The following is a 20,247-nucleotide window of genomic DNA, read 5'->3' on the forward strand; positions in this document are numbered from 1 at the left end:
GTTTTGATCTCTGTTTTTTGCAGCCTTTAACCAGCATAGGTACCAGTCTGATAACTCCTTTTCTTTGCTTAAATTCCGCCTCCTTTTGTACAAAAAGACTGTAAGTGTTTTTATGTGTTTGTGGCGTCATTTATAGTTTTCCTTTGCATGAGCGAAATAATCATCCTGTAGCCCCTGATTCAGATCTGATTGATTGTGATCTTAGGAGAGAGTTCATTGGCTATTTACAGTTGATTATACATTTGCTTTTGCTTATTGGTTTGAGTTTGTCTCTTTTAAGTGTCGAAACAAGTATTCATTTCGAAAATCGCAAAGTGATTGTAATCTCTTCTACCCTTGTTGATTTCGAAAAAGTAAACTTGTTTGTATCTGTCATTTAAAAGCAAATTCAAAGTTGTACAAAAAGCTTTATTTGTAGGCATTTATACTAAGAAAGCGAAAAAAAAACACCTGCATTGTGCATTTGAATTTTGATAAGTTTGCATGCTTGATTTAGGAAGAGTGCATTAGAGTGTGCTGATTGCTCTTTGAGAAAAGATAGTGTCTTTCTTTTCCCTTAGTAGCTAGGATTTTCAAAGTTGAAACGATTATAAAGCTTGCTTATCATCTTAGACTGCATTTAGGAATTGTACCATACATCTCGTGGTGATCCTGAAAGGCAAACTTCTAAAAAGATCAACTTAAAATAAACTGAATGAACCTAACAACGCTTTGCAACATAACGCACAACATAGAGGTCTAGGCTAGAGACGTGTTCCGGCGTCGTTAAGCCTAGTGACTGTCGATCTCGTGGAAGGTGGGTGATTCCTCCTGAGGGACGATAGCGCTAGTACGGATTGTGCTCCCACGTACCGTCGCGTATATATTGGGAGACCCCTATAGGCATATATCCTTTATCCTTAGGAAGCCATGTCGGCTGCCCTACTGATCGCAATGCAGTGAACACAACATTCACGAAGATCGACCGCCCGTACCTTAAAAAGTATTCTGCGGTTTTGTGAAAAGTTTGGCACACCCTCTGCCTAGAACTCCAGAGCAGTTTCTTTTGGCCTTTTTCAGACTCTATAACAGAAAAAGTCCATCCGAGCATTTGTCACTTCGGGCTCGTTAAAACATCGAAGGAGACTAGAGTCATCTTTAGCTTTTTCTCGACTCTTTAAAAGTGAAAAAGCAAGTTGTGTCTAAAGCGTCGTTAACAATTTATTTTAAACGGAACAATCACCCTTTATTCCCGCGTTGATCTTTAGGTTGAAAAGATGGAGCACACCAACCAAGGAATTCCCCTTGGTGGAAATCCTAGTCCCTTCTCCTCTTGGGGAGATGTTGGTGCACCCCACATGGCCACATTGTCGCTTCCAGGACTGACAATTGGCCTACCAGTCTGGCTCTTTTCAACCAATGTCGTTCAGAATACCATAATTCCTGAACAGTCGAGTCAACAGTTAGATCAGACAAGAGTTGCCCACTAGCCTTCCACTTCATCTTCCTCTCCTCCTTCCTCTTCACTTGACGGAACTGGTCGAACAAAAAACCAGGTTCCTAAGGAGAAGAAGGAGGAGAAGAAGGAGAAGAAGAAGAAAGAAAAGAAGAAGAAGGAGCCTAAGGCGTCTGGGGGCAAACAAGTGTCATCTAACAAAAATCCACACACAACACTCGTAAGGCCTAAATCGCCATGCGTCATATGCAAGGGAGACCACTTCCATAGAGATTGTCCCTGTATCCCCCGGATACTAAGAGACTGGTCCCCCCGATTGCACAATTCGGTAGCATCGACCTCTGATAGCCATGTCGACTGCTCACCGTCAACTAGTGGGAGTGAAGCCCCAGGACAGAGCGGGAAAGCCAAGTTTCCCTGCAGACTGTGTGAAGGCAATCACGCCATCCACCGTTGTCCCTTCTTAGACAAGGCAAAAAGAGTTCTGGAAGATCGCTCGATATTACGAGCGCAACTTCCTCTTGGATTTCAAAAACTCTTGCCAAGTCCCTCGCTAGTTGAGAACCCGGCTGACCCGCCCAGGTGGTCAGCCGAAGCACCTGTCATTGAAGATGAACCGTCTGAATCCATACCTGACGAAAGTCTAAAGGTTGAAACAGCAGTTGACCCGGTTTTGCCTTCAGAGGCTCCATCTTCGAATGACACCATCACAGAGGAGAATAAAGACGACACCGTCCAAATTCTCTTCATCAGCACTGACTCTGATGATCAAGGGGGCAATGCCACCATTCCTTTATCGCAGGAAGGAAGTTCATCAGAGCGATATCTGGCCGTATACTCGGTCCCACCACCAAGCAACCTGGTTGTGTCCTTTGACTGGAACCAACTAGGCAGACCCCGCTTGCCAGCTAGCATACCATTCAGAATTATCGTCCAAATATACAGAATGGTAATGGCTGGTACAGTTATTGATGAAGGGGCATCTGTGAGTATCCTTTCCTCTATTGCTTGGAAAGCGCTTGGTTCGCCAACGCTTTTGCCTGAAATGAGAAATCTATCAGGCTTTGACAAAGGAACCAGTCGCCCTTTAGGGATCCTCCCCAATGTGCCCATAACATTGAAAGGGAAGACCGTTCAAATGAACGTGATGGTCGTTCAAGGACCCTTGGATTATAACCTACTCCTTGGACGAGACTATATATATTTCATGGGAGCCATCGTCTCATCACTCTTTAGAGTAATGTGTTTTCCGCATGAAGGAAGAATGGTCAAGCTCGTAGACCAACTTTCGTTCCCCGGATCACACATCGCAAATAGTCATATACCATCCCTAAATGGTCTATTCACGCAAGAAGTGTCTCAACCCACGGTCCGTCCTCCTGATGAGCGCGAGTAATCCGGGAGGATATGACTGGAACCCAGGGGGCATGCGTCCTGGTCTGCTTCGGCAGGAGAACTTTCGGTATAGGGGCGGTTTCCGCGGGAGAATATGACTAGTCCGTACCCCGTCCGTCTAGGAAGAGGGTTGTTCTAGAAAAAGATTCTTTTGTCAAAGATATGTGAGAGGACGGGACCCGTCGCTCACCTTTGTCTACTTCGGTAGACATTGCCAGGGAAGTGTTTTGTTTGAAAGATTAACGAGACAATCTTTGGGTAACCTGAAAGAGGTAAGCCTCTCTCGTTAGAACAAATGTTTTGGCGGAAGAGAAGTAGAGGTAACCTTGAAATCGTACTTTATGCCTGGGGGCATGCAAACCTTTTGGAGTGTAAGCAAGGGGCGACTATTTCTTTTTTTAAATTTTTAGGTCCTCCCTTTAAACCTGTAGGTCTAACCCTTTAAACTCGTAGGATTAGTCGTTTCCGAGCTTGCATAAAGAAAGGATCCGGAGCAAAGCTTAGTGAGATGAAGCTCCATAAAAAATAGAATCTTAATGAGACACTCTTATCATATGACTGGTATAAACGAGCAGTTTTAGCATAAAGTTCATGCTCGTTAAAAAATAAACGCAAGATCCGAGCAGTTTTAGCACATAGTTCATGCTCGTTAAAAAATAAACATAAGTCCGAGCAGTGTTTTGGCGCATTCAAGCTCGTTAAAAAATGAACCTATTCCGATAAAAAACCATTGTGTATGTAACCTCATCTGCCATAAAATCCTTGGTCGTGTTTGCACCGTCACCTCCACTTTTCATTTGGCCGATCGTTTACCTTCATATGATTGTTTACCCATTTTGAGGAACAGCTGCGAAGAGTGATTTCACCTAGCCATCCTTGTGACACTGCCGTGATTGGAAAATTCCAACCTGTACCTGGAATCAGCTGCTAACCTTGTTCATCACTCGTTCCTCAAAAGACGAGTCTTCTTTAAGCTCTTTTCAACTGACTCGTAAAATATGAAAAGATTGCCGAGTTTTGGCCTTCCAGCTCGTTAAAGCGACCGGAAGTGCTATCCCTCCTCTAGATTTTAATCTTTTTGGACCTGAGGGATTATTGCACAAAAAGATCGAGCGCTTGTTGTGTTCGGCTCGTTAAAACTATTGAAAATTCATCCCTTCTGTATTGTTTTATACTTTTTCGGACTTAAGGGATTAGATGACGAAAAAGGACTTTTGGAGTTAACTTTATGTACCTTTTCAGACTCTCTAAAAATGAAAAGGACCGAGTTATCCTTGTCGTTAGACTCGTTAAAATCACTAAATAGCGACAAACTTGTCTTTAGACGAGAACGAGTTTCACTATCGCTAGGCTCGTTAAAACATAGCGATGGGCTTGCCTGAAGGGCAGGTTATAGAACAAGCATATGTTATCCTCCTCAAGCTTGACAAAAATAAAGAGGTACTGGTCAGCAATGACTGGGGAAAAATTGGGAGAAAATCAAGAAAACTTTGATGGTAGCAGGTCGCTCTTGAACATGACACTTTTCCTCCGTACCACAATCGGGTTGGGTTGTTTCATTCACCGGTCACATCACCATGGTCTCGCCATACCATCCATACTTGGGGTAATGCTACCGATCCATCGCATCAGTGTCACCATATGTTCAAGAGAAGTCGTTCAGAAAGAGTCAACCGGGTCCCATCCACTGCCATACGTTATCCTTCATCCATTCATGACCGCCACCCTGAATCATATGTCACAGATTGTTCTCACCTTCATTAAAATCATTAGCTCCGTTCCGTGTCACTGATGTGGGATTCATTAAGGCCCTCCTTTGACGGATCGCTTCTTGTCGACATCAACTCATTATCCAAGAAGTTGATCTAGGAACAACCCCTTCAGTACTTTGAAGCTTGCATGCCTCAATGGCAAGTTTCTCACTTCCGGCGACAGGTATACATCAATGACCTTCGACCAGAAGATTTTGCGTGGTGTTCGACGCCAAGTCCTTTATTCACACCACGTGAATTGTACTGCAGTAGCTTGAGGGTCATTATCATTATCGGTGATTCCTCTCGCGCTTGTTAACGGTTTACCTCATTGACCGGTAATCAAGCGATGTCTTTCCATGTTCGACTTCAGCGCAATTCTCACATGGATCGACTTGTACTTAGAGTGAAGATCGAACGAGTTTGAAGACCTCGGATCTAGTTTCATCCATCCGGGCTGCGATATATATTCAGGAAAAATAAAGACATTTGACATGTACATCATTGCAGCAGATGATCATCCTACTCAAAGGATGATAATTTCACCAAAATTATCAGTTTACCATCAGACGATCGTCTGTTCTATGTACAAAAATGAATTTATAAAGCTGAGCATGGGAATGCCTGCCTCAGCTAGATCATGAAAGCAGTATGAATCATAATGTATTGTATTGTATCTTATTACAGGTCTCCTCCCAGCAAATGGATGAACTTCGGACCTTCCTGGATAAAGCATTTCACCTGATAAACGGCCTCATACTTTAGGGGGCAACTGTTATAGACATTTTTGTGCCTTACAGCATAGATCATGAAATTTCCATAATATAAGGGATCCAAATTCCCTAAACATGTTGTTCCTACCCCTAGAGGAACAAGGCCAAAAAACCACAACAATTCACAGAAGTTCTCCACCTGAAACTGCTCAAAAACAAGTCAATTCAGGATCATGTCAACTGCTCCACTGAGCATCTGCGCTGAATGTCAACTGCTACACTGGCTACCTGCGTTGAATGTCAACTCCAACACTAGCTTCCTGCGCTAAGGGAGTTTGGACAAGTGGCAGGCTCATTCCTCAATGTGTCAATGCCCAGGAAGCTTCCAAAATGACACTTGCCTCAGGGAATTCGACTGGTGATGAGTAAGAGGTTCCAAATCTCCAAGTGGAAGCAAGAACCTCCAAGTGGACTCAAGAACTGAGAGAGGGATAGGACACTAGTCAGATCTCAAGCTGACTCATCCTCTCTCCAAAATAACTATATATAGATCTCTCCTACATGAGATCTAGAGGCTGGAATTTTGTTATTGCAAAGAATTGTTGTTGGTTTGAGACTGGAATCATTGGGTGCTTAATGCTTTGAAGGGTGGTGAAGATAGGAATTCCATTCTGTTGGGAAGGAGATGCTGGATTGGAGCCCTCTAAGTTGTATCTCTTCCTGAACCTTGTTACTTATCAATAAAGCTATCTTGGTTCTCTCCTATATACTGGTGTATTTTGTATGATTGCATTAGTGTATTTGATTTACTTCTAATCCTGAATCATTTATGAATATGAATATCTGCCTTTGTGTTGTGTTCTTCTCTTGTCGCAAGTAGCTGTTCTCTTGTCGCAGGTAGCTGTTCTCTTGTGATCTCGCGGGAACCAAGTAGCTGTTCTCTTGGACGAGCGAGGAGATTTGTAGCTGTGAACACCCAAAGAGAAGAGGATCTAGATCGAGGGACAAACGGAAGACAACGGTAAGTCCATTGATCTCCCCTCTTTCACATTTCATAAAGGAAGGAACCAGAATAGTTGTATCTGTTTGTTGCTAAGGCACTGTCACACCTTAGGTGGATAGGATCGTCCTGCATAGGCATTTTTCCCCACAACACTTTATAGGAAACATATTCATCCAACTAATAGTACACTGTCCCTTCTCTGATCTCAACTATGTCTCTGTCTGAACTGCCATGCATCAGTTATCCATGAGAGAATACTCAATTATCTGAAAATAACAGTTGTCACATGCCTGCAAGCATTAACAAACTGTAACTCATTAATTTAACAACTTGTTAAATTAATCTAACTGAACTTGACTAAGTTAAACTAAGTCAACTGATCCTCTCAATATAGAACTCATCCTTAATTCCTCAATCAGTGGAGCAAATCAAGGACACATTCCCCAATCAGTGGAGAAATTATTGCATGTTCTCACAAAGACTTCAAGTTTGATTTTCCTTAACTAATTAACTCATGGAGAATTAATTAATTAATATTCAAACTACTAGTAAGACCAAATTCGAATTTTACTTCCTATTTTAGACCAGGGACTATCTAAAAATGGGAATCTAACTTGAACTGCTAAAAATATAACTTCCATTTTTAGCACTTCCATTTTTCATTCCCTGTTGCCCAATCCAACACTGATTCCCAAACTACTATTTTTAGCAGTGCTATTTTGAGCACTTCTATTTTTAGCAATTTCTTGTTGCCAATTTTCAAAAACGTATTCCATCATGTGAGGCTTCAGAAATAGGTTGTAATATCCCATGGATTCCTCTATGACATATCTAGGTTTATTCTTAGACATTTTAGCCTCGCTTACAATATATAGGAGTTTAGCTTTGTTGTACAACCTCCTCTCCTGACCTCCAAAAACATGTATGGTTGCATAGGATAAATCCATTTACAAAGTTCCACCTAATTTTCTGACACAATATTTGGAATGTAATATGCCATAGGTAGCTAGGATGTTAACTACCACGATGTCCATGACTACTCTCATATTTGGAATTTGGGTTAAAGATATATCTAAGTATTTGACGAGACCTAAACATATCGTAAGGTTTGGGGATGTCGAAACCCAACTCCAACATGATTGATTTGGGCATGAGATTATAGGATGGCCCTGAGTCTAACATGAAATTGTGAAGAAGTTTATTATGAACATTGAGAGTGATATAGAAAGGAGGACTACCATCTTCTTGCTCCTCTACATGTGGACCACATACCATAGTAGGAGGATCTTCCTAAATCTTTAAAGTATCATTATGAGAAGCTAGTTCAACGAGGTTCATTAACTTCTATATGTGAGACTAATAGGTCAGATTCTGAGGTAGTTCCAACAAGGATACTGGGACCTTTATCTTACTCAACTCTTCTGGGTTGAACAATGGGACTGTGTTCTTTTCACTCTCTTTAGATGGTTGAAGTCATGGTTGAAATGGTAAGGGATCTTTAGGTTTGTTTACTACCTGATTCGGGTTAGGATTAGAAATATGATTGGGCTTATTTCTCCAATGAGAGGGCCCTTGTTGTTGGAAAATCGAGAGGTGTTTAAATTAATTTAGATTTTCCTTTCATAGTAATTTCTTGTGAAATATGTTAGCTTCTTTTATTAATCTTTATATTTATATTTTCACCAAAAAATTACCATAACATGTACATGAAGATCGCAAAAACAAAAAGAACACAACCTATAGGCTTTAAGCCAAGAAAAAAACCCTCCAAGGGGAAACCCATAAACTTCTCTTCTTATAGAATATGATAAAATGAGATATCAAATACCCATAACCTAAAAAAGTGCCACCTCTAGATGCCAAGTCAAACCTTCCTTTTTTTCAACAGATTCATCAACAAGAGACCAACAATAAGAGATGTACCAAGGCAAATCTTCCACAAACTCTAACTCAAGAAGACACCCTTTCTTTCACACTTTGGCCCTTCACTTCTTCTCTTCCCTTCTCTGTGATATTTCAAACCACAATTCATCAAGTGTGTGTCTCTAAATGAGCTCCACCTTCCCCTTATTTATACAATTCAGAGGGGATGCAAATAGACACGTCCATTGGGGTAGGGCCAACTTGACATGTAGGCCGACTTGGAACCTATAGGGGTTTCTGACCCAAAAGTACATATTTAATAATTCTTTTTCTTTTTCTTTTACAATAGGTCTAAATAGGAATTTGACTTAAGAACCTAGAAGCATGAAGAACATGCTTGTATATAAAAAAAATAGTATTTTTTATTTTTCTTTTCTTTTTCTTTTTACATAGAATATATAATGGTTCAAATTATGAAGACCAAAATGAGTTACATTCTCCAACACTCTCTCTTAACTAGGGAGGTATTCATAATTGTACACATGGTACAAGGATAATCTCAAACTGAAATATTCTCATAAGAAGAGTGGGATTGATAAGTCATCTTTAAGAATCAACATGATAACTAACATTATCAACATAGTAAGACCTTTAACTAACAAGCTCTATTTACATCAGAGCATAATGCTAGGAGGCTTTACGTGAGACACCACACTACCTATTGTAGCACATACCCCATTCAGATGTTCACTAGGTATGCCCTTTTAGGACTATTATTATCTTGGATTACCCATCCTCAAGAAATTCCACTCCTCCTCTACCACTCTTATTTTAGATACCTATCCAATCCTCAAAGAGTGCCAGTCCACTTCCTATCTTGGATTGTTTATCCTAGAGGAGTATCATTCTTAGATGCTTATCTAATCATTCGGACTCCATTCTCTCTCCATGGCCTTCACTAGACGAATGACTATTATTCCTGGCCTAGTGCATGACACATGAAGAAGAGAATATAATGTCCATATCACTCTCAACTAGAGAGGAGATCCTTGTTCCCTCTTGATTAGGGAATAGATCCTTGCTCATTTTCAAACATTTAAGGAGACTTTTAACTCCCTCTTAAGTAGATACGAGATTCCTTACTTCCTTTTACTTGGGAAGTCATAACCACAAGTTCTTTTAGCATGTATTCATCACTACATCGACTACTAGTTCTTCATGGAGATCTTTAGGTAGTTACATGGTTCCTCCTTTCTTTGCACCTCATCAAATTGAGTTTCATTTTCCTAAAACCAAACTGTGACAAGATCAAGACATCAACCTTTCCTATCACTTTCCTCTATCAATAAAGAAATTATATTGAGCCAATTCAAGTAGAGCTAAACATGGCTTCTTCTCATCATGAAAGTGATCCTCATTGTTATATGAACATCAGGTTATCTTTTTGTACTGCTACCTTTCCACCCCAAGATGATATAGACATCTCCACCCCAAGATGATATAGACATCTTGACCACATAATATTCCAAGGATTACCAAATCAATCCACTCACTCCATGTACTAATTGAATTGAGTTCAAAACAAACAATTGTTGATGCACTTGCCTCAACTACCATTATTTCTACAACATTATTCCAAGTAGCAAAACCATATACCGACTAGATAATTGGCAATACCAAAACATCAAGATCATAATTACCTCAACATGATGGCCTCTTGTCAAAATATTAGATTCTGCTTGCGGGCTTCCCTTGAGATCAACATTGTTTCATATGGTCTTATCTTCGTATTGTATAAGAATCCTTCTCCATGCATTCAATTTTAATCAAAGCGTCTATGGAATGAACTAATACTCAAGCTACACTATCTTCTTCCTATTCATTTTTATAGCATTGGATAGGTGTTTTAGTCTTGAATTTGGTTAGAGAGGCTAAAAAACACAATATCTCCAGAACCCAAAAAAACGTTTCGAGAGAAAACACCCATAAACAATTAAATTAAATTAATTGATCGATAATTTAAAAATCCCTAAGTCTAACTTAGGGAAATTGATTAATTAAAGGGAATTAATTGAGAAAAGTAACAAAGCTCTAGAAACTCACATAAATTGAGTTTGATATGATCTTAGCCATTGATGGAGATCTAATCACGTTCATTGGTTTAACAACAAGATATTATAAGAGCAAAAAGATAGAGATGGAAAAGATACATCAATAGTGTGAATTCCTTAGAAAATCGAACTACCCACTTGAAAAGATTAAATAAAAAAAAGAAAATAAAACCACAAAAAAAAAGTGAAATTGAAAAAGCAACATCAAAATCTTCCATCAAAAATTCCCCATAACAAAAAATTTCTTAAAAATAATAAAAAGCCACTAATATAATTCACTTTGAAAAAAAAATCTCCTTTGCAATAAATACTATATACAATATATATAACTACAAACTATAAAATATAAATACTATATACAATATATATAACTACAAACTATAAAATATATATATACATACATTAAGGGAAAGCGTTACCTCGACTTCTATGTCATTAATGAATTTTCAATTAGTACTGCACCACTTTATAATCTTGACTCGACATCTTTATTCATCGAACCCAACGGATATAAATGAAAATGATTTCACTCATAATCCAAACCCACTTGCTATATCCTCTTCAAAGGTGTTGGCATTCAAGCTAGGATTTACTAGAGCATCCATTTTGTTCTTATCTAATTGAATCCTTTTTTTTTTTTCATTTAATTAAATTCACTTTTTTTGGTCCCATGTAAACAATTTCAATTTTTTCATTCACGTTTGAACGTTTTCCAATTTGCTTTCTAACTTATTTAAAATATAAATTAAATGACTTAAGTTACTTCAATAGACTTAACTACTTCTTACCATGTACACTTTTCTCATATATATGTTTATCTAATTATGTTAAGTTTTTTAATTTAAAATTTTATTTTATTATTGTAAATAGAAGATTTTGGCATAATATATAGATTAATACATTATTAATATGATTCTGTTAATTATGTTTATTGAAATGTTTATTTATTGACATGTTTATTTTAGATTTGGGTTTTCAGAATTTCAATTTTATTATGAATAATTATTGAGTAGGTGATAGAGATTTAACTTTAGTAAATATTTTTAGTAGTATATACAAATCAAATATTTAGATTTATTTCCAAATTAATTATGCATTTTGCCCTTTTATTTAAATTTATTAATTAAAAAAATGACATATCAATTAGTGTCAAGTAAAATAAGTTATAATTTTTTAGCTTGTAATATTGACAAACATACAAACTATAATATTTACCCATAATATTATAACAAAATTGCTTAATTAAAAATCTCTATAATAATATAAAGATGTATCTCCATAATTAAAATTCTTTATATATATATATATATATATATATATTAATTTTTTTCCTTATCAAAAAATAATAATTATTTTAAATAAAATTATAACTTAATCAAATTTTTTAATTTGATATACTATTTAAATACTTATAACTAATAATATTTACATTCACAAATCTACACCGTACTCTTTGATTGAGTGAGATATTCATATGACAAAAGAAAAAGGAGTTGTCTATAATGCGACTTTTTGGAGATTCCGGTGACGGAATCCGGCGGAAGAAATTGAGGTTAAATCTTGATTTGTTGCAGTTAAAATGGTGAAATTGAGGTTAAATCTTGATTTGTTGCAGTTAAAATGGTTTTTTAACTGCATATTTGGATTCAGCACCCTGAAAAACCCCAGAGACGCTTTGATTGTGCAGAAACTAGCTATCAAACTTGCGATTCCAATAAATTGTTACCGGATTTTGACCGGAAAAACCCACCAGAAAGACTTCCAAAAAATCGCATTATAGACAACTGCAAAAAAGAAAAGGAGTTGTCTATGACTTTTTGGAGATTCCGGTGACGGAATCCGGCGGAAGAAATTGAGGTTAAAACAACTATTTGTTAGTTTAATGTGGGCCTCCTTTTTGTCTCCTCTTGGTTGTCATATTCTTTGATAGAGTGAGATACCTACGTTACATGTAATACGAATTGTATATGGTCTTCACCAAGAATATGGTGGGCCCGGCGTTCGTTTCCTCTCAGATCCTTATCGCTCTGGTAGAGCAATGTTAATTGTCATCTGCCACTGATGCCGTCTTTGTTTGGGATTATAAAGATTTTAGAGATTGTGTCAAATCTGGAAATTTTTTGTGGTGTGTGATGCAGTGGAGGCGTGACTCTGCTGCACGCAATCCTGTCCAATCATCAATGGAGTTTGTGCTCATGCGTTAACTCCGGATATCCCTCTTAGAATTATCTCCTTAAATCTCCATATATTTCCCTTAGGGTCTCATTGTTTTAGATCGCACGAACAAAGTTGCTGCCGATCAGGTTGGAGGGAGAAAGGTGGGAGAAATATGGGCACCCGGGACAGCTGCTTCTGCTCTGGCCATCAAGCCATTGATATTGTTGTGGTAGGAGGCGGCGTTGCAGGGCTGGCCACGGCCCTTGCCCTTCACAGGTCTGTCTGGTCTCATCTCATATTTTCAGCTTAATAGTGCAGTAATGATACTGTGGTTGTGCAAACAAAAGTTATAACCCAACATTTTATATGGGGATGGGCTGCACGCAGGATTGGCCTCAAGAGTATAGTGTTAGAGCGCTCAGATTGTCTTCGAGCTTCTGGGACGGCCTTGATTCTGTGGGCTAATGCCTGGAAAGCCCTTGAAGCTCTTGGTGTAGCAGATACACTTCGTGCAGATTATTGTTTGCTCGATGGGTGGGTAATTGATATTATTAAATTTTAATTTGATTACAGATTTTGACAATATTTTAGAATTTAGAATTATTTAACATTTAATTTAATTTAGAAAATAAAAATAACAATTAATCAAAAAAACTTCGCTTACTGACTATGCAGGATAAGAGGTATCTCAAATTGCTCTGGTGTCCAGAAAGATGTTGAACTCATAAAAGAAGACCGCACAGGGTAATTTATCGGCCATTAATATATAACCTTATTTTTTCATTGCAAATCTGGGAATGAAAGATAACAAATTATACTCAGCAGATTAGGTTAATTTTTAACTTTATTATAATGTTCAAGTTCAGGAGATCAAGTATGTATCGCCTGGAATCTCGGTGCGTAGAAAGAAGCGTGCTTCTGGAAACACTAGCCAAAGCGCTGCCGGATGGAAGTATCAGATTCAACTCTAAACTTGTTTCTCTGCATAAAAAACCAGGTTCTCCTTTCACCACACTAGAGCTGGCAGACACAACATGCATCACAGCTAAGGTAGGGTTGTAGGTGATGTTTTTAACTTGATTGTAAGAGAATTTGAAAGATTTTTTTAGTTATTTTTCCTTAGATTTAATTTCAGTTGATTAAATTTCAAAATATTTACAATATCTACCATTTATAGAATTATAATGGGATCGTTTTTAGGATTAATTATATCACTGAGTTTTGGTACATGTTTGGAATTAATTAATATAATTTATTTTTCAGATAAAAATTCAAAATTTTCATCAAAATTTAATGATGTAATAAATTTGAAAAACAATCTTATTATCAATATATATCATATATCACAAAAGTCTAAAATCTAATATTTACATAATTTTTTTCTTTGCATTTATGCTTTTCAGATTGTAATAGGTTGTGATGGTGTAAATTCAATAGTTGCACCATGGATTGGTTTAGAAGCAGCTAAGCCCTCAGGCCGTGTTGCCGTCAGAGGAATGGTAACGCTTCCTGAGGGCCATCAACATACAGTAGATAAAAAAATGGTACAAGTAGTGGGTAAAGAAGTGAGGGCAGGATTCATTCCCTGCACAGAGCAAAAAGTGTATTGGTTTATAACAAGGAAATCACAACCACAAGGTATATGATTTCCACAGCAATTCAATTTGATGTATTATGCAGGCGGTTCGCTTTTATTTATTTCTTCATCAATACTACCATTTGCTAGTGCTGAGGTGAGCTTAATTCTACAGATGCCGATGTATCCCGCGATCCTGAAACTCTGAGATGCGCAGCGTTAGAGTCGGTGCGAGATTTTCCGGGACCGATTGGAGAGTTTATAAAGTCCAGTCCCGTAGACACGTTGAGTTTGGCAGATATAAAGGTACGATGGTTTTGGCCTTGGGAATGGGACAGCAAGGCAAAGGGAAAGGGCAGCGTGACTCTCGTTGGAGACGCATTGCACCCCATGATGCCAGACCTGGGTCAGGGTGCTTCCTCGGCCATGGAGGACGCTGTGGTTTTGGGCAGATGCTTGTCAGTCTTAAACCTAAATTTTGAGGATATAAATTGGGGAGGAAAAGAAGAAAGAATGATAGAGGAATGTTTCAAGGAGTACGCAGCTGCAAGGAAATGGAGAGTGTTGGGTATCAGTGGAGGAGCATTTGTGGCGGGCAATGTGATGGATGGCTACTCCTCCTTCCTTCGATTCCTTCGTGAGTGGGCTTGGCTGCCTTTCATTTCCATGTCTCATATGACTCACTTTGCAGCCTCTGACTGTGGGACTCTGCCCCTCCCGTCAACCCCAGCGCATCCTCATAAACTTTAATTTCCATTGCAAATGAAGCGTTTGTCGTCCTCTGGACCAAAAAAGTATATTCATGCGGACCCCTCAGGTTATTGTGTGCCTCAGGTTATTTTAATGGGGGACCCATTGTGTGCCTACGATATCTCTTGTATACTAGACATACCAATTTAGATTTATTTATCTTGTATACTAGACATACTAGTTTAAATAATAGACATACCAGTTTAGATTTATTTATATTGTGTAATAGACTTGCTGGTTTAAATACTAGAAATATAGTTTAGATAAAAAAAAATTCCACTTTTTGTATTTCAAACAATATGATTTTTCCGGGCCAAGTTAAAATGGATTTTGGTTTAATTATTAATTAATATGATTTTTCTTGCCCAAGTTAAAATGTTTCAAATTAAAATAAATTTTGGTTTAATTATTAATTATAATTATAATTGTAATTAAAATAAATTTTGATTTAATTATTAATTATAATTATAATTATAATTATAATTATTAATTATAATTATTTATTTCTTTATTTTCAGTGATATTTTTTTTATATAATTTGACCATGATATTTACATAACATAACAGTGCTACATATTCTAACATCCATTTCATAATGAGTTTACTTGCATCATATATATATATATATATATATATATATCAAATATTTTGGGAGGTAAATTTGATTTCTTTTCGGGGAGTTAAGATGCATCTAAGCTGGTTTTATTATTAATTATAATATTTACTGGACATTACTACTAAAAATATTATAAAATAAAATAAAACTAAATATTTGTAAAATATTTTGATTTTGAAATGAGTTGTTTTTGGACATGTGGTATTTATAAGCCATGGTATTGGCCCATGGTAATTTAACAAAGACTATCTAAAAGTTAATAATATCCATGGTAAAATCGGGATAAATATGCATGGTTAAGAATTTTGTTAGATTATAAGTTTATTGTAAGTATTGAGTTTTTATGTGCTTATTAGTTATATTTAGATATTGTTAAGATAGTCTTCGGCAAAATCACATAATCAATCTTTTGTCGACGCGTTTCGAACCAACCAGTGTGGTTCATCGTCAGGACAAGTTGAAGGACTGATCTGGCTAAGCCTGATTAAATAGAGTGTGCAGAGATCCCAACGGTTATATTGTAACGGCTAATTTTGACTTAGTCAAACTAATAATTTTATTATTAACCGAAACCTACTATTATTAGTTAATTGAATATAATAAATATAATGGTCATTATATTTATTAAAAATCTATATTTATTATTATTCTTAAATTAATTAATTCCAAATAAATAGTATTAAAATACTATTAATCTTTAGAATTTAGTTACAATGGTAATTGCGTATTTAAAAATTGTTTATACCTAAGGATCCAATGGTAAAGATATAATAGTTAATAAATTATGGTAAATTCAATGGTAAACTACCTATAATGGTCATTAATAAATTATATTAATATTCCCAAATTATTTAACTCTAAATAAATGGGTAAATCTATCTTAATTGTAATTCGGTAACCACTAATTATATATAATTATAGTTCTAATAATATTAAAAAACCCTTATTATTTAACATACTATTAACCTATATTATGGTAATAATAATATCATTTAACCTTAAGGATTTAAAAATAATCATTAATTATATTCATCAATAATAATTACTAATTCTTATTAGAATTCTTATTAGGATTAATAACTAATAACATAATTAATTCTAATAAGAATTTTAGTAAATTATTATTGATAAATTGAATATAATTAATGATAAGAGGTAATCCAATTTTACCTAATGACCCTTAAGGTTAAATGATAAACAAAAAGTTATTAGAATAATATATGATATACCAATAATATTAGGTTAATGAATATACTATTATTAATAAACATGTATGTTAATTTTGGCATTTACCTTAGGTAAACTACATTCTAGGAATATTAATTTAACTAAAATACTATTTATTGTTTTTTAATATTATTAGAACTATAAATTATTAAGAAAATATAGATTAGTGGTTAGTACTTATTAATTTAATTTCGAATGGGCCTTTACAATTAAAAAATTTTAAATTAAAATGATTTTTTGGTTTAAACTTTTACCTATTATAACTTGATTCTAAAAACAATAGTAATTTATTACCATTTATTTAGAGTTAAATAATTTGGGAATATTAATATAATTTATTAATGACCATTATAGGTAGTTTACCATTGAATTTACCATAATTTATTAACTATTATATCTTTACCATTGGATCCTTAGGTATAAACAATTTTTAAATACGCAATTACCATTGTAACTAAATTCTAAAGATTAATAGTATTTTAATACTATTTATTTGGAATTAATTAATTTAAGAATAATAATAAATATAGATTTTTAATAAATATAATGACCATTATATTTATTATATTCAATTAACTAATAATAGTAGGTTTCGGTTAATAATAAAATTATTAGTTTGACTAAGTCAAAATTAGCCGTTACAATATAACCGTTGGGATCTCTGCACACTCTATTTAATCAGGCTTAGCCAGATCAGTCCTTCAACTTGTCCTGACGATGAACCACACTGGTTGGTTCGAAACGCGTCGACAAAAGATTGATTATGTGATTTTGCCGAAGACTATCTTAACTATATTTAGATATGATTAGAAAATCATACCTTTTTCATTTTAGATCTAATTTAAAAAATGTTATAAATTAAATTAAAATAAAATAGTTAAAAAAATATTTAAAAAATGTTGATATACAATCTTTCTTATATCACACCTAACCCGTACACATCCCCACACATCTCTCATACTAAACTATAAAGACTCTACAAATTTTTTTATAATTATATTCATTTTAGATTTTTAAAACTTCAATTTAATTATAAATAAGTGAATGTAGTTATTTAACTCTATCTAGTATTTACAAAATACTTTTAATAAAATACTCAGGATCAAAAATTGGTTTTTTATTTATAAAAATATTATATATGTGTTATTGAACTATCATTACTTTAATGTGTTTGGCTTGCTTTTATATATATATATATAAAATTTATAGTTTAAATATTTTTATAATTTAAAATTAATATAATAATTTAAATAAAATTATAATTAATTAATTCTTAATTTTGACAATGTGATATATATATATATATATATATATATATATATATATATATATATATATATATATATGAATGATAATTCAGTATGATGTTGAGTGTTTTTTCGTAAATGATGTTGAAAAATAGAATGCGTCCATTTTATATCTTAATATTGTATTAAATATTTAATATCAATTCTTTTTTTGCTTTCCCTAATTTTTTAAAATATAAAGTGAAATTGTGATTATGATTGGAATATAAAATTCTTACTTATTTTAAGTGTGATTGTTGGTTCAAAAAGTAAGTGCCTAAATTATAGGAGATTATTAGAACCAATTAATTGGAAAATATTTCTCCACTTAACGAAAGTTAACAATCTCATATAAACTAAAAACGTACTCTTCTAAGTAACCATTAGAAATAATAAAAATAAAAACTATACACTGCAACTATTATAATATTTCATATTTTAAAATACAATTTTCATTATTACAAATTTAAACAAATTAAAAATTAAATTATTTATATAAATTATAAGAATTGTAATACCAATTTAATGTAAAATTAAATTAATATTAGTTTATTCAATTATATATATTTTAAATATAAATATATTAGAATTGTATTTAGTTATATTATTCTTTACCTATTAACTTTTAATCTCCATTTTCAAAAAAAAAAATCTTATTTCATGATATTGTTATTTTATATTTTACATCTCAAAAAAATAAAGTATGTTGTTTTCTTCAAATTTTTAATAAAAAAATTAATATGAAAATTAAGATCTAATCAAATTTTGTATTTTATATTTGTATTTTCAATCATATTTTTAATTTGTATAAAAATAATTAAATGAAAAAATCAAAATGTCATAATATTTTTGATATATTTTTAATATTTGTAACATTAAAATAGTGTAACAAACCATATTATAAATTATAATAAAACATAATTATATTTAAAAAACAACCCTAAACATAATTTGTGAAAAAAACGAATTAATCACAAACCATATAGAATTGAAAAGTTGAATAAAATATAAATCTTTTTATTATTCCAAAATCAAACCATATTTAAACACAAATTATATATCAAAACAATATAATAAGAAAAATAATATTGGAGTTGGACTCGTTATTTAACTTTATCAAAAACTTTAACAATATCTCAGCCTGAAACAAAACTATATTTACATTGGAATATCATGTTACACTTTTCATAATAAATTTTGATCCCAATAACATAATAATATTAGATGCGATCATATGTGTACATAAGAATGAAGAAGTATAAGGCATTTTTTGTCATCTTAATCTATAGGTAAACATGTTTAAAAAAGGAAATTCCATGAATTATAGTTTTTCTCGAGCATAAATGAAGTAACGCTTCAATTTCATAATATGCAAAATAGTATCTTACATTATGGCCAAATAAAATTATCAAAGAAAATATATAAACTGAAACTAAAATTAAATTATGATAAGGATTAATTATAAACTACATAGTAATGAAAGATTGAATAAAGTAATGTCGAAAACTTAATCTTTAGGAATGTTGATATATTGTATTTTTTTTTTGGAAAATGTTTATATGAAATTCCATAGGTAGTAATCGAGTACATTTGACCCAGGGGTTTGCTTAAAGCCTATAACAAACAATGTGTGTGATATTTATTTAACCTAAAAGACTAAAGACTAATGATATAGACATGCATAATGAAAGTGGAAGTGCATCTTATCATAGAAGGTGAATGCTTAGGGCTTGTAGTGATGAAGGTTTTAGAGATTTTAGATTCTTAACTCTTTAAATCTATAACCTGTCTACAAACAATAGAAAACCTTTTATTTATATCTCTGTAAACCAAGTTACATTGACATCATAATAACCCATAAACATATATCAACCATACAATAAGAAAAACATAATATCCAAGGCGAAAGCATGATCTTTTAGTTATACCAATTAACAATTAGAATGTTGCCCCCATCCTAGACCTTTCTACTAGCACTATGTTCTACAATTACTGTTATTTATTTTATTTTTCTATACAATGTTACCCTACTTTACTTGAAGGAAGGAAGATCTCCTTCAAGTGTAGGAGTACTTCTAATTTAACCACGTTCATAAAATAAATAATACATGGATTAGGTTAAAATATGAACATATAATTTATTATTTATTGTATTTTGTATCTTGTTGGTATTTTTGGTATATATGATCATATATTATCTATGTCTAGTTCATCTTTTCCTTATGACTTCAAATGGTGTGATTCAAAATCTATGTTTTTTGGACATGCATGCATGTATAAATTTTCAATTATTGTGACAAATGTCAACATAGCTAGAATAATAACGTATGTAACCTCTTGGTCTCACCATGGGTTTTCTTATCA

The 20,247-nt window shown here is 33.8% G+C and overlaps 1 protein-coding gene across 1 annotated transcript in view; it reads left to right on the forward strand.

The window, feature by feature from the left end:
• The first annotated feature begins 12,490 nt into the window (after positions 1 to 12,490).
• The window catches only part of LOC149168962 (monooxygenase 2-like), a 41,500-nt gene continuing 33,743 nt past the window's right edge, over positions 12,491 to 20,247 (forward strand). Inside the window, exons 1-6 of the mRNA XM_089428490.1 lie at positions 12,491 to 12,704; positions 12,816 to 12,962; positions 13,104 to 13,172; positions 13,295 to 13,478; positions 13,832 to 14,066; positions 14,180 to 14,821. Coding sequence (XP_089284616.1) covers positions 12,601 to 12,704; positions 12,816 to 12,962; positions 13,104 to 13,172; positions 13,295 to 13,478; positions 13,832 to 14,066; positions 14,180 to 14,754 — 1,314 coding nt within the window. The 5' untranslated portion in view covers positions 12,491 to 12,600 and the 3' untranslated portion in view covers positions 14,755 to 14,821. The remainder of the gene's footprint in view (positions 12,705 to 12,815; positions 12,963 to 13,103; positions 13,173 to 13,294; positions 13,479 to 13,831; positions 14,067 to 14,179; positions 14,822 to 20,247) is intronic.

This window comes from Pinus tabuliformis, chromosome 4_2 (genome assembly GCF_031772625.1).
Source record: "Pinus tabuliformis cultivar Carrire ecotype Pingquan chromosome 4_2, CPIR1, whole genome shotgun sequence".
Classification (NCBI taxonomy): Eukaryota; Viridiplantae; Streptophyta; class Pinopsida; order Pinales; family Pinaceae; genus Pinus; species Pinus tabuliformis.